The sequence below is a fragment of the Procambarus clarkii genome, chromosome 44, assembly GCF_040958095.1.
Source record: "Procambarus clarkii isolate CNS0578487 chromosome 44, FALCON_Pclarkii_2.0, whole genome shotgun sequence".
NCBI classification, from domain to species: domain Eukaryota; kingdom Metazoa; phylum Arthropoda; class Malacostraca; order Decapoda; family Cambaridae; genus Procambarus; species Procambarus clarkii.
In genome coordinates this window covers 28,286,087-28,303,896 of record NC_091193.1, presented here as the reverse complement: position 1 = coordinate 28,303,896, position 17,810 = coordinate 28,286,087, and the positions used below count along the sequence as shown (strand labels likewise).

Sequence of the window (17,810 nt, the reverse complement as noted above, 5' to 3'; positions counted from 1 at the left end):
ATGTCTGATTTTTTCTGTTTTTTTGCAATAATATTATTCAATAGTGTAAAGTGTGGTATATTTATACAATAAAATGTATGAACCATCACTATACTCAAAAGTATGGTGTGCACATTAGTGATTCAATTATTATGTTCATAAAAAAATAAAAAAATAGTTTTGCTGTTATTACACTATATACAGGGGTACCTCGGTTTACGAATTTAATCCATTCCTGGAGACGGTTGGTAACCCGAAAATTCGGAAACCGAACCAAATTTCCCCATAAGAAATAATGGGAAATGAATTAATCCGTTCCCGACTCCCAAAAAAACCAGCATTGAATGTAATGAAACGCCATTTTCTGGGCGAGTCCCGGAGGCTCCCCGGAGCTATCCCAGGCTGATATGCTAATGTCAGACTTTGGCATCGGTCATGTGTATGGAGTTCTTAGGCCTACCGGGGACCACAGCCAGAACCGGGCCCCCTCAGAGAGGCAAGGGGAGCAATGGCCTTTAGAAGACCCTGTGTGGTTGGAAGCATTCTATGTCTGCCATCGACCGGAACAGGCACCCAGAAAGGTAAGCGCCTCAAAACAAACCCCTATTCTGGTTAAAATTGCTACCAAAAGCCGAACTAATGGATGGAACTCCCCAACAGAAAACAAGCAAACTAGTGTGACGTCACACGCCGCCGCGCTGCTTTCTGCACTGCTCCCCCCTCCCCGGGAGGGGGAAAGGGGGAGCCCCAGACCCTCCACGCCGGCTACCCACACCTCAGTTCTTGAGGCTGGATGTCAAAAGAGAAAAAAAAAAAACGCCGACCAGAGGGAGGGAGGGATGCCGGGGAGCCTCTGGGACTCACCCAGAAAATGGCGTTTCATTACATTTAACGCTGGTTTTCTGTGGGGAGCCCCATCGGCTCCCCGGAGCTAACTACCCACAGACGGAAAAAGAGGGACTTACCCGGGAGGCGGTCGTCGCTCACTCCTCAACTCGAAGCCGAGACAACTGGCTGCAACCGCCAACCCAAAGCAACACAGGCCCGACGGGGCCCAGGGACATTCACAAGGTAACGAGCAGCCAGGACCCGGTTCGACCGCCAAAAGCCCCACGCCCGAATATCAGACCAAGACATTCCCAAAGACGGCAGCAAGAGCCGCGAACTTACGAACGTCATGGGCACGGGGATAGACCGCAGGCTAGCTGGACTTAATAACCCTGCGGACGACCTGGGAGACCCGAACCCGCGAACAGGGAAGAAGGGAAACCGAATCAACCCACAGCGCGTCCCCGGACACAGAAGCCGTGGCGCGCAGATAACGGCGAAGCGCCGCAACCGGACGCAAAACCTGATGCACCCCCCGCCTGACCAACCAAGCATCAACCACCCATGGACCCCTCCGGAACGCAGCAGTCTCATTCTTCGCCAGAAAAGAAGGAGACGGCTGCAAGCGAACAAAACAATCACCACGACCTAAAGAGCAGAAACTCCTGCGCCGGAGGAGAGCATGAAGCTCCCCTACCCGACCCCCAGAGGCCAAAGCCAACAAGAAAGTGCCTTGGAAAAATAATCCTGGACCGAAGGGGCCACAACGAAACGAGGAGACGAAAGGAAAGCGAGCACTCTGTCCAAAGACCAGGACGGCTCAGGCGGCGCATTAGCAGGCCGGAGGTGAAACAATGCACGACACAGCTTGCAAAACGGCGCAGACGTAACATAGATACTGAAGGCAAGCTGAAGCGACTCCACCAGCGCCGCACGATACAAGGCGACAGTGTTAGGCATAAGATGACGGTCCTGAAACAACCACGAGAGGAAGGACAAGACCACCCGAACAGATAAGGAACTAACACGATGAAGACGCAAAAAGAAACAGAAGGACCGCCAGGAAACTTCATACTGCCGCCGAGAAGAAGCCCTCAGGTGGGACACCAACAAGGAGGCCACCTGATCACCATAGAGATGATGATAAACTCGAGTCAAAAAACCCATACGGGAAGACTCAAGGAGAGGATCGAACCAGCCACGAGACGTACCGGCCCGATCTGCTGGAAGAGGCGGAGCTGCGGGAAAACCCTCGGGTTCGGACACCGAGCAACCAGCGCCTGAAACCAAGGCTGGGCCGGCCACCAAGGGGCCAGAAGGACAACTCTTCCCTGGTAAGTCTCTAAGCGAGTCAGGACCTGGAACAACAGCCGAACTGGGGGAAAGAGGTACAGGAACCCCCACCTCGACCAGTCTAGCCAAAAGGTGTCGACCCCGACGGCCTCGCGATCGGGGAAAGGCGCCGCATAAACGGGAAGACGCCGCGACCACGCCGACGCGAAGAGGTCCACCTCGGGGTGCCCGAACGTCTTGCAAAGCCAACGAAAGGACTCGTCGTTGACCGTCCACTTCGTGGAGAGGAGAACGAAGCGAGACAGGGTGTTGTCCAAGACGTTGGACACGCCCTGTACCTGAACCGCCAGGAGAGCCAAACCCTGAGAACTCAGCAGACGAGTCACCCGAAGTGACCAACCCCAAAGAGACAAGGACCACATCGAACCCCCGCGGTTCAGGCAATGAACCACCGGAGAGCAGTCCAAATGGAGCCGAATCGTCGATCCGCGGGCCACCCGAATCCTCCCCAGAGCAAACCACACTGCCGCCAACTCCCGCACTGTGCTGTGAGCTTGACAAAAGGACGGATCCCAACGCCCCTGGCCGGCCTGGTGAGCACTGATCACAAAACCCCAGCCGAGAGACGACGCATCCATGTACACATCGAGCGAGGGCTCAGGTAGGCGCCAAGGCACTGAACCCCGAAGAACCCGAAGAGGAAGCCGGTGACGCAGCAACCGACGCAAGGCCCCCGGGGGAACCCCGAAGGAACTAGAACAGCCGACGAAGCCAAACCCGACCCGGCGGGTAGACCACCATCGCGAAGTTCAGGCTCCCGCACAGCCCCTCGAGCAACCGCCGGGTGACCCAAGGGCCCACCAGAAACAGACGAAGGCGGGACCGCAGCCGCAGGAGAGACCCCGGAGGGAGAGACAAGGAGGCGGTTCAAGAGTCCCAAACGAGACCCAGCCAGTCCGAACCTGAGAGGGAACCAGATGGGACTTCTCCAGTTCACCAAGAACCCAAACCCGGTGAGCTGGGAAAGAACCAAATCCCTGGCTAGCAAGCAAGCTGACCGGATGGGAGCCCAAACCAGCCAGCCGTCGAGGTAGGCCAACACCCGAACACCTAGGAGACACAAACGAGCCACCACAACCCGTATAAGGCACGTGAACACGCGAGGTGCCAGGTTCAACCCGAACGGGAGACAACGAAAGCGGTAACTCAGATGCCCCACAACAAAACCGAGCCAGTTCCTGAACCGTGGATGAATCGGGACATGCCAATAACCGTCCCGGAGGTCCAGGGACACCATCCAAGCGCCCGGCTCCAAGAGGAGCCGAACCTGAGACAGCGTAGTCATCCGAAAGGAGGGGCAATGAACCCAGGGGTTCAGACGGGACAAGTCCAGAATGAACCGCAGGTCTGCGCAGTCCCGTTTCGGAACCGGAAACAGACGGGAAACCCATCTGAGGGACGAAGTCGTTTCGACGACGCCCAAGCGTACCCACTCCATGACGACTCGACAGAGCGCAGGGGAAGAAACCTGCTCTGCCAGCCCCGACCCCCCTCCAAGGGGGGACGGGCCACCCAACGCCACCGCAGGCCGCCAGACACGACCCGAAAGGCCCACGAATCGTGGGACCAGGCACACGAACAGCGCAAGCCGTCCCCCCAACGCCCCGTCAATGGGGCAAACCGCGAAAGGGCCGGCGACCCTTACGAGACCCAGAACCCCACACAGCGCGAACACCGCGTCAACCAGACGAGGGAGGGTCTGGAGGAGGAGCCGAACCCGAACCTGACACCAGAGGCCTACCACGACGAGAGGAACCCCGAGCCCTGGCACAACCCTTCCGGGGAAGACCCACCCCGGGACCCCCGGAAAACCAACAAGTCCGATATCGGACGACAAGCCGCCGACGCAGCCTGAATAAACAGCGCCACGGCCGACTCCTCAAACAGAAGAAGACAAAAAGGTGAAGAACGCCTAAGAGCCAGAGCCCAAGCAGATTCCACGGAGGAACCCAGCACCGTCTGCCGACACACGAGACGGGAAGCATAAAACAGGGAAACTGCATCCCGCAAAATCGTCGTGAACAGCTTCAACAAGGCAGCCGACGAACGCGCGGCCATAGACAAGGTGCCGGACCCCAGGACGGATCCAAGCGTCCTCACATCCTCCACGAGCCAATCCAAGGACAGCTCCAGGAGGGAAAAGAACCGCAAGGCCGAAGCCAAAAGGCCCCGGGCGCACAAGTCCTCCGCAACGAGCGCCGCCGAAAGGGTGGGAACCTGCATATGGAGCTGAATAATCCCCACATCGCGGGGAAGGGCAGGGGCAAACAAGCACTCATTCAGGTACTCAAGCTCACCCCCCAGGAAAACCTGAAGTACCGTGGAAGCTTCCCGCCACTCCAGCATGAGAGAACGACAAAAGGAATGCCAGGAATCCAGAACAAACAAGGGGCAGTCTGCTAGCCAGGACGACTCCGGAACCTCGTAACGGAGCCAGAAAGGGAACGAAGTCCCAAACCTGAACTCGGATAGATCCATTTCCAAGGTATAATCCGGGTCATGCAGGAGGTAAGCAGCAAAGGCCGCCCGCACCACACCAGGTTAGATGCGATAAGCCGAAAACCTCCGGAAAGACGAAACCGACATACCCGGGGGAACACGGAACCGAACCCGGGGAGGGGCCGCCACCATATCCAACTCGTACGCAGAGGGGGGAAAAGAAAACCCCCCTCCTTGTAACAATAAGCCCCGCTCAGAGGGAAGAAAAACCCAGGCGGGGTCCAGCGGGGCCCAAGACCCCCAAGTCAGCCCCTCACCAGCCTCGAGGTCCTTCACCACAGGACCCAAGGCCGAGTCCTCTCCCCAAGCTCCGACCCCACAAGACAAGGACGGAGCAGCCAGAAAAGCTAGAGGAAGGGGGGCCCACTGGTCAGACCCAGAAGCTTTGGCCGGGAGACAAGACTCGAATGCCTCTGCCGCCGGAAGGGGCACCCCCCGAAGCGGCCCGAGTCTTGAGATCAAGTAACCCCTGCTCCGACCCCGAAACCCTCAGACGCTTCGGGGCCAGAAGCAGGGGGAGGGCCAGAACGAACAGAAGGGGAAGGACGAGGAGGTGTGGACTGAACCAGGATCGAAGCGACCCCCACCCCCAAGTCCGGGGTCTCGAAAAGCAAAGAGGGGCAGCCCCGGGGCATCCGGGTGAGCAACCAACCGAGCGCGTTGCAACAGACGAAACCTAGACTGCAACGCACGTGCCGCCTGTACCCGAAGAGAATCATCAGAGGATTGGGTAAATTGAGTCACAAGCAAGCAGCAACACTCACAGGACTCAGGGTCGAAAGTATCACTGACCCAACAGGCAGCGTGGCAGAGGCAAAAACAATGAGGGTCACCCTGAGACAAGGGGACCGAGCAACTCTCAAACTCGCACACAGCGAGTGGGAATAAATTATGCAATGCGTTATAATCTGGAAGAAAATATGACGGTCGATGCAAATGAAAAACCTGACTTTAGGAGAGGACATTATGGCAACCTTACAAAATTTTTTAGTGAGTATAATTGGACAGACTTGCTGCTAGGCAAGGAAGTGAATGAGATGTATGTCAGGTTTTGTGAAATATATGATAAAGGCACAAAAAAATTTATACCAAAACAGAGAAGCAGAACTAGGAAACAGGATTGATTCAACAGAAAGTGCGAGAGGGCCAGAGACCAAAAGACACAAAAATAGAATCAATACAGGAAGAGGCCGAACCCCCAAACATACCAGCGATACAAAGATGCGAGAAACAACTACACGGCAGTGAGGAGAGAGGCAGAAAGAAATTTTGAAAAAGGGATTGCAGACAAATGTAAAACAGAACCAGGTCTATTCTATAAATTCATAAACAACAAATTGCAGGTAAAGGATAATATTCAGAGGTTGAAAATGGGAAATAGATTCACGGAAAATGAAAAGGAAATGTGTGAAACATTAAACGAAAAGTTCCAAAGTGTGTTTGTACAAAATGAAATCTTCAGGGAACTAGATACAATAAGAATTCCAGAGAACAACATAGAGCACATAGAGGTGTCTAGAGACGAAGTGGAAAAAATGCTCAAGGAGCTAAATAAGAACAAAGCAGTTGGTCCAGATGGAGTTTCACCATGGGTTCTGAGAGAATGTGCACCTGAGCTCAGCATTCCTCTTCAACTGATTTTTCAGGCATCCCTGTATACAGGAGTTGTAGCTGATGTGTGGTAAAAGGCTAACATAGTTCCAATCTACAAAAGTGGAAGCAGGGAAGACCCCCTTAATTATAGACCGGTATCATTGACAAGTGAAATAGTCAAAATATTGGAAAAAATAATTAAAACTAAATGGGTAGAACACCTGGAGAGAAATGATATAATATCAGACAGACAGTATGGTTTTCGATCTGGAAGATCCTGTGTATCGAATTTAATCAGTTTCTATGATCGAGCAACAGAGATATTACAGGAAAAAGATGGTTGGGTTGACTGCATCTATCTGGACCTAAAAAAGGCTTTCGACAGAGTTCCACATAAGAGGTTGTTCTGGAAACTGGAAAATATTGGAGGAGTGTCAGGTAGGATTCTAACATGGATGAAAAATTTTCTGACTGATAAAAAAATGAGGGCTGTGATCAGAGGCAATGTATCGGACTGGAGAAATGTCACAAGTGGAGTACCACAGGGTTCAGTTCTTGCACCAGTGATGTTTATTGTCTACATAAATGATCTACCAGTTGGTATACAGAATTATATGAACATGTTTGCTGATGATGCTAAGATAACAGGAAGGATAAGAAACTTAGATGATTGTCATGCCCTTCAAGAAGACCTGGACAAAACAAGTACATGGAGCGCCACTTGGCAAATGGAATTTAATATTAATAAATGCCATGTTATGGAATGTGGAATAGGAGAACATAGACCCCACACAACCTATATATTATGTGAGAAATCTTTAAAGAATTCTGATAAAGAAAGAGATCTAGGGGTGGTTCTAGATAGAAAACTATCACCTGAGGACCACATAAAGAATATTGTGCGAGGAGCCTATGCCACGCTTTCTAACTTCAGAATTGCTTTTAAATACATGGATGGCGATATACTAAAGAAATTGTTCACGACTTTTGTTAGGCCAAAGCTAGAATATGCAGTTGTTGTGTGGTGCCCATATCTTAAGAAGAACATCAACAAACTGGAAAAGGTGCAAAGACATGCTACTAAGTGGCTCCCAGAACTGAAGGGCAAGAGCTACGAGGAGAGGTTAGAGGCATTAAATATGCCAAAACTAGAAGAAAGAAGAAAAAGAGGTGATATGATCACTACATACAAAATAGTAACAGGAATTGATAAAATCGATAGGGAAGATTTCCTGAGACCTGGAACTTTAAGAACAAGAGGTCATAGATATAAATTAGCTAAACACAGATGCCGAAGAAACATAAGAAAATTCACTTTCGCAAACAGAGTGGTAGACGGTTGGAACAAGTTAAGTGAGAAGGTGGTGGAGGCCAAGACCGTCAGTAGTTTCAAAGCGTTATATGACAAAGAGTGCTGGGAAGACGGGACACCACGAGCGTAGCTCTCATCCTGTAACTACACTTAGGTAATTACACACTTAGGTAATTACAGTGAATGGGGACTCTGGGGTCACATCCATCGGACCCACGCGCCCCCTAGGGGATTCCCAGGGTTCCGAGCGTTTACTTTAAGAGGACTCGCGCTCAGGTAGTCCCAGGCAGGGTGCTGCAAACCGGCGCCCAAAACTACCAAGCAAACTTCTATAGCTGTACCCCAGGGACGTGTACACTCACAGGGATCTAGCAGGGGGTGCCACCGAGGAGAACCGTGGAAGGGCAAAAACTAACAGAATAAAATGACAGAATCCCCCACCAGGCAAAAACAAAAACAAAAACAAAACCCCGCAAGAGGACAGCGAACCCCAAGGAACAGAGCCGGCTGCGATGTCGGGGAATACAAGCTGTGCAGCACCCTGCGCCCCTACCAGTGCAAACTGCCTCTTACCTGCCGGTAACAAGGGAGAACAGAACACCCAAGAGCCCAACAGGCGGCTGAAAAACCGAAAGGTAAAACGGACCAGCAGAGGCAGACCCCGAGGAGCCTGTGGAAGGTGGCCCCAAGCCCCAAGGGCAGAACTTACAGGGCACCTAGGGAAGGCAGCCCTAGGCTCATGCAGCCCGAGTACTGAAGATAACTCCTGGCTCTCGCACCCACAAAAACAAACACCACACACGAAGCACAGTGCTGTAGCGACACCGGAGCCAGAGCACACGACCTTCGCCTATAGCATCAGCCACTAGAACTGAGGTGTGGGTAGCCGGTGTGGAGGGTCTGGGGCTCCCCCTTCCCCCTCCCGGGGAGGGGGGAGCTGCGCAGACAGCGGCGTGGCGGCATGTGACGTCACACTAGTTTGCTTGTTTTCTGTTGGGGAGTTCTATCTACTAGTTCGGCTTTTGGTAGCAATTTTAACACTTTTGCTGCGGATGACGCAGCATTGCGTCATCCGTTTACTGGCGGTAATTCCGGGGATGACGCAGCATTGCGTCATCCACTTTAAATAATCGCCAAAAATCAGGTTTTTATCCGATTTTTTGGGGACTGGTTTTAAAATGCGCGCCGATGTCTTCCCATTTTCTTTGTTGAGCCTCGTGGCCCTCAGGCAGCTTAGCACATGCCGTGGGCCCATTGTTTTCGCTCCACTGTTGTGACCAATGTCGCCTCCCCTCGCATCTCAAACGTGTGAACATTTCGGCTATTTTCCGTGGCTATATTTCTTACTGCGGCTTTAGAAACTATCTACGCTTACTCCACGATGGATAGTGATCATGAACAAGGCCCTTCCAGGAAGAAAATTGCGAAAGAAAGGCTTGAAAAGGGCGGGAATTGGGAGTGTAGCTGGAAGGCGGCTGAGCACTCACTCGCGGCTAACGCGTGGCCCGTCTTCAACTCGTCGGCGGTTGGAGCGTGACCAGGTTTTTTATTTTATATGCTAATGTTCCTCTAGAGAATTCTATTGCGAACCCATTGAGACCAAAATGAAAGACTTAGGATAAAAATTGAGGTGACCAGAGTGAAAATAGTGAAAACATTTTATCGCGTTTGCGCGCTCCTGGGTAACTCGTTCGCACTTTCTCTGTTTGCTGCGGGTAATTAGCCGGGCTTTTGGAGTTTATATGCATTTAGTGCTGTAGAGAATTCTATTGCGAACACAATGATACCAAATGTAATCTCGTAGGACGAGAATTAAGGTGACAAAGTTGAAGAGAGTATACACTTTTCAGAATTTACGCGCACTCACGTGACACCCTGGGTCTCATATCGCACAGTTGAGGGGTGGCGAGCGGGGTGCACCAAAGTGTTAACCAGAATAGGGGTTTGTTTTGAGGCGCTTACCTTTCTGGGTGCCTGTTCCGGTCGATGGCAGACATAGAATGCTTCCAACCACATGGGGGCTTCTATAGGCCATTGCTCCCCCTTGCCTCTCTGAGGGGGCCTGGTTCTGGCCGTGGTCCCCGGTAGGCCTAAGAACTCCATACACATGACTGATGCCAAAGTCTGACATTAGCATATCAGCCTGGGATAGCTCCGGGGAGCCGACGGGGCTCCCCCCAGAAAATTAACTTCAAAGTAAATTTTATACCTAATTCACCCAAATCTTCACTACAAAAGTATGGACAAGTTATTACTTATCTTTACTGATGACTCATGTTGGCATGTGGAAGACGACTACAAAAGTATGGACAAGTTATTACTTATCTTTACTGATGACTCATGTTGGCATGTGGAAGACGGTGAGGACGGGGGAGGAGGAGAGGTGTTACTGTTTGGAAGGGGAGTCCCCTTCCATTATAACATCAGGCAGTGATGACCTCTCTGGGGTGCACTCTCTGGCACGTTTTGCCTGCATACCACTAGGACCTGCTTCTGGCCCACTGCATGATTTTCTCTTTGTTTTTCTTGAAGATTGTTTTTCCCTTCTTTGTACACTTGTCTGTAGTGAGACATCACATTGTCCTTAATAAGATCAATGCAATGGCCTACTAAAGCTTTATCTGGGCGATTCTTTTCAGCAAAACTTTGCAGGTCTTCCCATACTGCACACATTTTCTTAATTAATGAGGGAGGGACATCCTCTACTGTCTCCTCCTCCTCCCCCTGAAGATGTGTTGTACTGCCTAGCTAGTTCAATAACATGTGTATCATTTTCATGTTTATGAATGATCTCTTGTTTTTCCTCTTTGGTCATTCCTCACATGTGATTTCTTGCCTTGAACCTTACCACTGGCTTTCCTGGGACCCATGGTGAGATATATAATAATTTTTATGCTCAAATAGCCAAAAATCCCCCCAAAAAACTGTAAATCCTTGCGAAGAATTCAGGCGGGATAGTCACTGGGTGTGAGGCACTGGTAAACTGAAGCGCAATCACCGTGCCACCACATGCTAGGTCGGCCGTATGCGTATCAACAAACTTGTATTCCAAGGTAAAGTTCGTAACCCGATTCAAATTTTCCGAACAAATCGGGCTCGTAACCCGAAAAGTTCGTCAACAGGGGCATTCGTAAACCGAGGACGGCTCACACATTATATATAAGTACACACATTATATATAAGTATCTGCATGTTTTGTTCATCATAGTGAACCACTAAGTTGGTATGGTGAGTTGAAACAACATGAGTGAGCTGCCACACCCAGCCATGCTACCTCCCTCTTTACTTCAACACGTTACTCGTCAACATTTCTCTTCTCGCACAATACTGTTTGTGGTTTTATTACACTATATACATACATTATATTTAAGTATCTACATGTTTTATTCACCATAACTATACAACTAAGCTGGTATGGTGTCCAAACAGCATAGTGACCACCATACACTGCATGCCAAGTAATACAGCAGCTAGCAGGCGACACCATCTCTCCCTCCCTCCCTCCCTCCCTCACCAAGACTACACCTCCCACCATACTATGTACATCGCTAATTCTCACCACAATCCTGCTATTATCAGAATCCTGGTCACTAAATCCTGTAAATGAATAATTTTCCACAAGTTTATTTTGTAAAGGAACATGATAAATCATTTGAAGATTATTAGATGGACAAAACAATTGTAGTGTGCTGTGGCTAGCACTGTGAACATCTTGAACAGCACTGTGTTCACTGATATCCGAACAGTGTACACAGTCTTTATCACAGTCAGGCTCTTCTGTAATACAGTACTATCATGGCTAAATAATACCATAATAGGTATCCACCAGTCATAGGAGACTATGGAGTTGTGCTCTGATTGTCGGTCTGGAGTGGCCTTTCCAGGGCGCAAAGCCAGGGTAGCCAGGTAATACCAGTTAAACATTTATTTTGAAATTTTTAGGTGATGCTGTGGTCACTAGCTGAACAGCAATGCTGTTAGCTCATGCTGTGTGTGCCAGCCTTGGTGGCTCACTCAGTACTGAGGCTCTCACTCCCAGGAATGTTGCCCATGATTTGTTTTTAAATGGCATCTATTTACTAGAACCCTGAGGAAGCTGATGTGAACCCTATGTAGCCGTGGGACTTTAAATCTCACGTGGTACTCCCAACCATATATAGCTGTGGTGCACTGTCCCGCAATAGTTACTCACCCGTTATATATGTATTGCGCCTTTTAAGGGGTAAACAAGATTCTTACTTTGATCTTCCTCATGACTTCATTCATATATGTATTGAACAACTACAGAGATATTACACAGTCCTGACATGCACGTAACTCCGAACATGCTCATCACTCTTCAGTCCTTCTCTATTACCTTTGTCATGTTTTCTCTATGTTTATTAATACCATGTACACCATACAAACTGTCTCACATGACTCCTTCATCCACTTCCTCCATTGAACCTACCTTCTACATCAACATCCAATTACTCACTAATTTCCCAAACTCTTTCATTTACACTCCTGCCATACACTTTGTCCACTACAATTAGTAGACTGATATTCCTTTAATTCTTACACGTGCTATGTTCCCACCATTACTTTCATACAATATTAAAATCACTGCTCATTCCTAATAAATGTAGGTGAACACAAATGTAAATAATTATATTATAACATGTGTATTAGTGTAATAACAGCAAAAGGAGCATGTTGGGAGGAGCCATTTTGGTGAGGGAGGTGGTGTCGTCTGTATGACATGTCATGCTGTGTCCGGTGGTCACTATGCTCTTTGGGCACCATACCAGCTTAGTTGTACAGTTATGGTGAATAAAACATGTAGATACTTATATATAATGTGTGTATATACACACACATATAATGTGTGTGTGTATATAGTGAAATAACACCACAAACAGTATTGTTAGAGGGAGAAATGTTAGTGTGCCTGGCCTTGAACCAGTGAGGGAGGCAGCTGCCTGCTGACTGTGTGTGGCGATCTCTCTTATTGCCTCAACTCACCATACCAGCTTAGTTGTACAGTTATGGCGAATAAAACTTGTAGATACTTATATATAATGTCTGAATATAGTGAATAAAAGCAAAAAACCAGCCTTGAATGTAATGAAACGCCATTTTCTAGGCGAGACCCAGAGGCTTCTCGGAGCTATACTGGGCTGATGTGTATATGTTAGACTGTGGCAACAGTCAATCGAAGGAGTTCTAAGCCTACCAGGGACCAGAGCCAGAATCTGGCCCCCCTCTCGAGAGGGACGAGGAGCAATGGCCTAAAGACACCCCTGTGTAATTGGAAGCAGTCTTTGTCTGCCATCTACAAAGTCAGCCAACCAGAAAGGTAGGAATTACAAAACAAACTACAGCTGGTTAAAAATTGCAAACCAAAAGCTGAACTAGCAAACAGAACTCTCCAGTCAAAAACAAGGAAGCAAAGATGACGTCACCACAATTGTCGCGCATCCGTCTGTGCAACCCCCCCTCCCCGGGAGGTCTGGGAGAACGGTTGACCTCCACGCCGGTCAACGTAGAGGTCAAAACGGCGACCTCCACGTTGCTCTGTCGACGCCTCTTTTTTGCGAGACTTTCCCGCCATATTGCGGCCAAAATATACCGCCTATGATTTCTTTCATTATTTTTCCCATGATCAGGGAACCACATTTATAAGACTAAATATTTTTATATTTATTGTTTTATTTCTTGCGCCCGTGGGTGTTGCAGGCTATAATTGCAAGAGCAGGCCAGGGGTTAAGCAGGCCAATAATATCTAACTCAAAATAATCTTTGCTCAATAAGTTTACTCTTTAAATTCTAAAAAAACAATGGCAAACCAATATATTCTGTAACTCACTTTGAAGATCCTTGAGGTCAGGGCAGCAATCATTAGGGACTTTGCAGCTACATTGCTTGTGAGCCCGAACACCACAATCTTGACACTTGACACCTTGAGACACAATACCCCAGAGGAAATGACCACAAAACCCACACCTGAAACACATCATTGGTAAGAGAGAATAAATAAATATAAATAAATATATATATAAATATATATATATATAATGTATGTATGTATGTATGTATGTATGTACAGTATGTATGTATGTATGTATGTATGTATGTATGTATGTATGTGTGTACGGAAAATCCACAAAGAAATTGGAAAGGAAGGTGAACGTTTCGGCCGCTTCACAGCTGTTAAGCTCGAAGAAACATTCCTGAAAATACATTTTCAGGAATGTTTCTTCGAGCTTTGAGGGTATGCAGCCCAGAGTTTTTTGATGAAGAGATTACGAAAATATATGAAATTGGGAAGAGTTTACAATACCCTAAAATATTTTTGGATTGCTCGTTCGGAAAGCTAAGCGTACGTTTTATAATCATGTTCCCAAAGTGAAACCAAAAATTAGAAACTCATTGGTGGTATTTTATGCGATTGGACTTGAAAAACTTTCCCCAGTTTTTAAGAAACTTAATATCAATATGGTGTTCACTAATAGTACGATCAAGTCCAATTTAATAAAAAATTCTCCTGATACAGCAGGTTGTGTGTATTCGATTCCCTGTGATTGTGATTGTGTGTACCTTGGACAAACAGGAAACTCCTTACAATTGCAGTTGTCCCAACATGCTTATAGTATCAGAACTGCCCAACCGTCTAGTGCATTGTAACTACAAACGAGTTTGTGTGATCACACTATTAAGTGGGATGGAGCGAAAAGCATTACTAATTGCGGTGGTTTCGTGGAACGGAATTTAATCGAGTCTGCCTTAATCAGTCGGTGTCCAAATCTTATCAATGTTAGTACTGGTATGTACAAACTTGATCCATTTTTAAGTTACAATATTGCACAACAGTTTAAGAAAAAACTCTGAAAGGGTTACTATGTCTCATTTCAATATTATATTCATATATATTGTGTGTTCATTGAAGCTTTAATCTTTCATCCTTATTCTCTGACTGCTTAACCCTATTATTCTAAGCTAAATCTATACTTGCTTCTGGGTAATTCTTTACCTGGGGATATGTGGTCATATTCAGGTGTTGACCTGTACCCTCCCTTTGTTTCTCCTAGTCAGTCTGGTGTTGACAACGGCTGTAAAGCAACCGAAACGTTCATCTTCCTTTCCAATATCTTTGTGGATTTTCCACATACTAATGATCAGTATTTCGTGATCGTCAATTGCGTGCGCGCACACACACACAGACACACATAGACACACACAGACACACACAGACACACACAGACACACACAGACACACACATATATATAGATATAAGTATCAGATATAATAAGGTCAGATATAAGGTATCATCTGGGAGAGGAAATTCTTCAGGAGTCAGAGAAAGAAAAAGACTTGGGGGTTGATATCACGCCAGACCTGTCTCCTGCAGCACATATCAAAATGATAACATCAGCGGCATATGCCAGGCTGGCCAACATACGAACGGCATTCAGAAACTTGTGTAAAGAATCATTCAGAACTTTGTATACCACATATGTCAGGCCAATCCTGGAGTATGCAGCCCCAGCATGGAGTCCATATCTAGTCAAGGATAAGACTAAACTGGAAAAGGTTCAAAGGTTTGCTACCAGACTAGTACCCGAGCTGAGAGGTATGAGCTACGAGGAGAGACTACGGGAATTAAACCTCACTTCGCTGGAAGACAGAAGAGTTAGGGGGGACATGATCACCACATTCAAGATTCTGAAGGGAATTGATAGGGTAGATAAAGACAGGCTATTTAACACAAGGGGCACACGCACAAGGGGACACAGGTGGAAACTGAGTGCCCAAATGAGCCACAGAGATATTAGAAAGAACTTTTTTAGTGTCACAGTGGTTGACAAATGGAATGCATTAGGAAGTGATGTGGTGGAGGCTGATTCCATACACAGTTTCAAGTGTAGAAATGATGAGCCCAATAGGCTCAGGAATCTGTACACCTGTTGATTGACGGTTGAGAGGCGGGACCAAAGAGCCAGAGCTCAACCCCCGCAAACACAACTAGGTGAGTACAACTAGGTGAGTACAACTAGGTGGGTACACACATATATCGTACCTAATAGCCAGAATACACTTCTCGGCCTACTATGCAAGACCTGATTTGCCTAAAAGGCCGAGTGATTTTCTTTATTTTCAAAATATTGTTTCCAACTGGTTTATTTGAAATATTATTAATATATTATGTTAAGAACTTAAATTATTGACTTAGTTATGTTAGTCTAGGTTAGGTTAAAATAGGTTAGGTTAGGTAGGGTTGGTTAGGTTAGGTAGGGTTGGTTAGATTCGGTCATATATCTACATTAGTTTTAACTCAAATTAGAGGAACATAACTCATACATAATGAAATGGATAACTTAATCATTTCATAGGAAAAAAAAATTGAAAAATATATAAATTCTGGAAAACTTGGCCTATTAGGCAAATCGGGGCTTGCATAGTAGGCCGAGTACTGCATTCTGGCTACTAGGCCAAAAAAAACGGCAACACAAAACAAGCATTGAATATAATGAAACGCCATTTTCTGGGTAGAGCCCCAGAGGCTCCCTGGAGCTATTGGACTGATATTAGCTAATATTAGCACAGGGCTTCAGTAATATGGAGTTGTCATGCTTACCAGGGACCACTAGCCAGAACATGGTCCTCTCAGAGAGACGAAGGGAGCAATGGCCTATGAAACTCACATGTACGAAAGCATTCATTTCTGCCATCGACCGGGGTTGAGCACCCATAAAGGTAGGGGCTTCAAAACAGACTCCTGGTAGAACTATTGCAACCTGAGACTAAACAGAGGGGAGTTTTGTTCCCCAGAGAAAAGAAAAACAAGCAAACAAGCAACACATCACACCACACTGCTCGTTAGTGCCGCCACCAGGAGGGGGAGAGGGGAGGATCCCAGCCCACCAAGCTGGCAGCCGGCCCATCAGTTTGGAGGTTGAAAAACGGAAACAAAAACCGCCAACAGGGGGAAAGGGAGGGGGTGCCAGGGTAGAGCCACCATCTGGGGCTCTACCCAGAAAATGGCATTTCATTACATTCAACCCTGGTTTTCTGAGGGGGGGGGGGGTTCAACAACAGTTCAATGGAGCTAACTACCCAAAGAGAAAATTGAAAGGGAGTTACCTGGGAGGTGGCTGCACTGCACAAATTATAACAAAGATGAGACAATAGGCTGTAACTACCGACCCAAGGCGACACAACTGCTGAGGGGCCCCTGTATATTACAGGTACCTAGATAATGGGAACATGGGGTCATACCTAGAACAACTCCACGTTCGATCTCCAAAACCCCCACGCCCGAATATCCGCCCAAGACATATTGTCAAACACAGCAGCCAAAGCTGAGAACTTACGAACATCATGGGAGCGAGGGTAGACTGCAGGCTGGCTAGACTTAATATCCCTGCAGATGACCCGAGACCTGAGCCTTGGAACAGGGAACAAGAGAAACTAGGTCAACCCAAAGCACTCAGGTAATGGCATAAAGCCACAACCGGACACAAAACATAATGCACCCCCGGCCGGACCAATCAAGCTTAAAAAAACCCACAGACCCCCTGGAAGCCTGCCGTCTCATTCTTTGCCAGAAAAGAGGGAGACACGTGAACACCCACCCCAGATCACCAACAAATCGGAAAGAAAACAGCAACTAGCAGAAGCCGCCTGCAAAAATTGAATCACAACAGTCTAAAAAACGATAACGGACAGAAGGGAAATGAAAACTCAAGAGCCAGGGCCCAAGCCAAATCAATAGTGTGAGAGAGGACAGCATGCCGACACGCGAGGTGAGAGGCAAAACACAGAGACACCGCCTTCTGAAGGATAGGTGCAAACAGTTTCAGCAATGCCGCCGAGGCCAACGCCCCAGACGACGGCCCAGCACTCAGCACCTCCACATCCTCAACAAGCCAGTCTGAGAACAGCTCGAGAAGGGAGAAAAATCGCAGGACTAAGGCTAGATGCCCACAAATGCAAAGATCCTCCGCAACTAAAAGGGAAGGGACCTGGGCGTGCAACTGTAGCAAGCCTACCTCACGAGGAAACACAGGGGCACGCATTGAGGTGTCTAAAAGCACCCCCAAGGAAAACCTGCAATACCGTAGTAAGCTCTTGCCATTCAAGCATGCAAGTACAACAGAACCCATGCCACGCCCCCAAGTGAAAAGAAAGGGCAGTCCGCAAGCCAGGATGATTCCTAAACCTCATAATGCACCCAATACGGGAAAGAAGACCCGAACTCAAAAA

General features: G+C 47.8%; 1 protein-coding gene across 4 annotated transcripts in view; it reads right to left on the bottom strand.

Annotated features, from left to right (window-relative positions):
- Positions 1–17,810, bottom strand: part of LOC123745434 (N-chimaerin) — a 145,138-nt gene that overhangs the window by 24,397 nt on the left and 102,931 nt on the right. For all 4 annotated transcript variants that reach the window (XR_011222048.1, XM_069300867.1, XM_069300866.1 and 1 more), the window contains one exon: positions 13,413–13,549. Coding sequence is in view for 3 of the 4 variants with exons in the window: in XM_069300867.1 (XP_069156968.1) it covers positions 13,413–13,549 (137 nt within the window). In the remaining variant the exon portion in view is untranslated. The remainder of the gene's footprint in view (positions 1–13,412; positions 13,550–17,810) is intronic.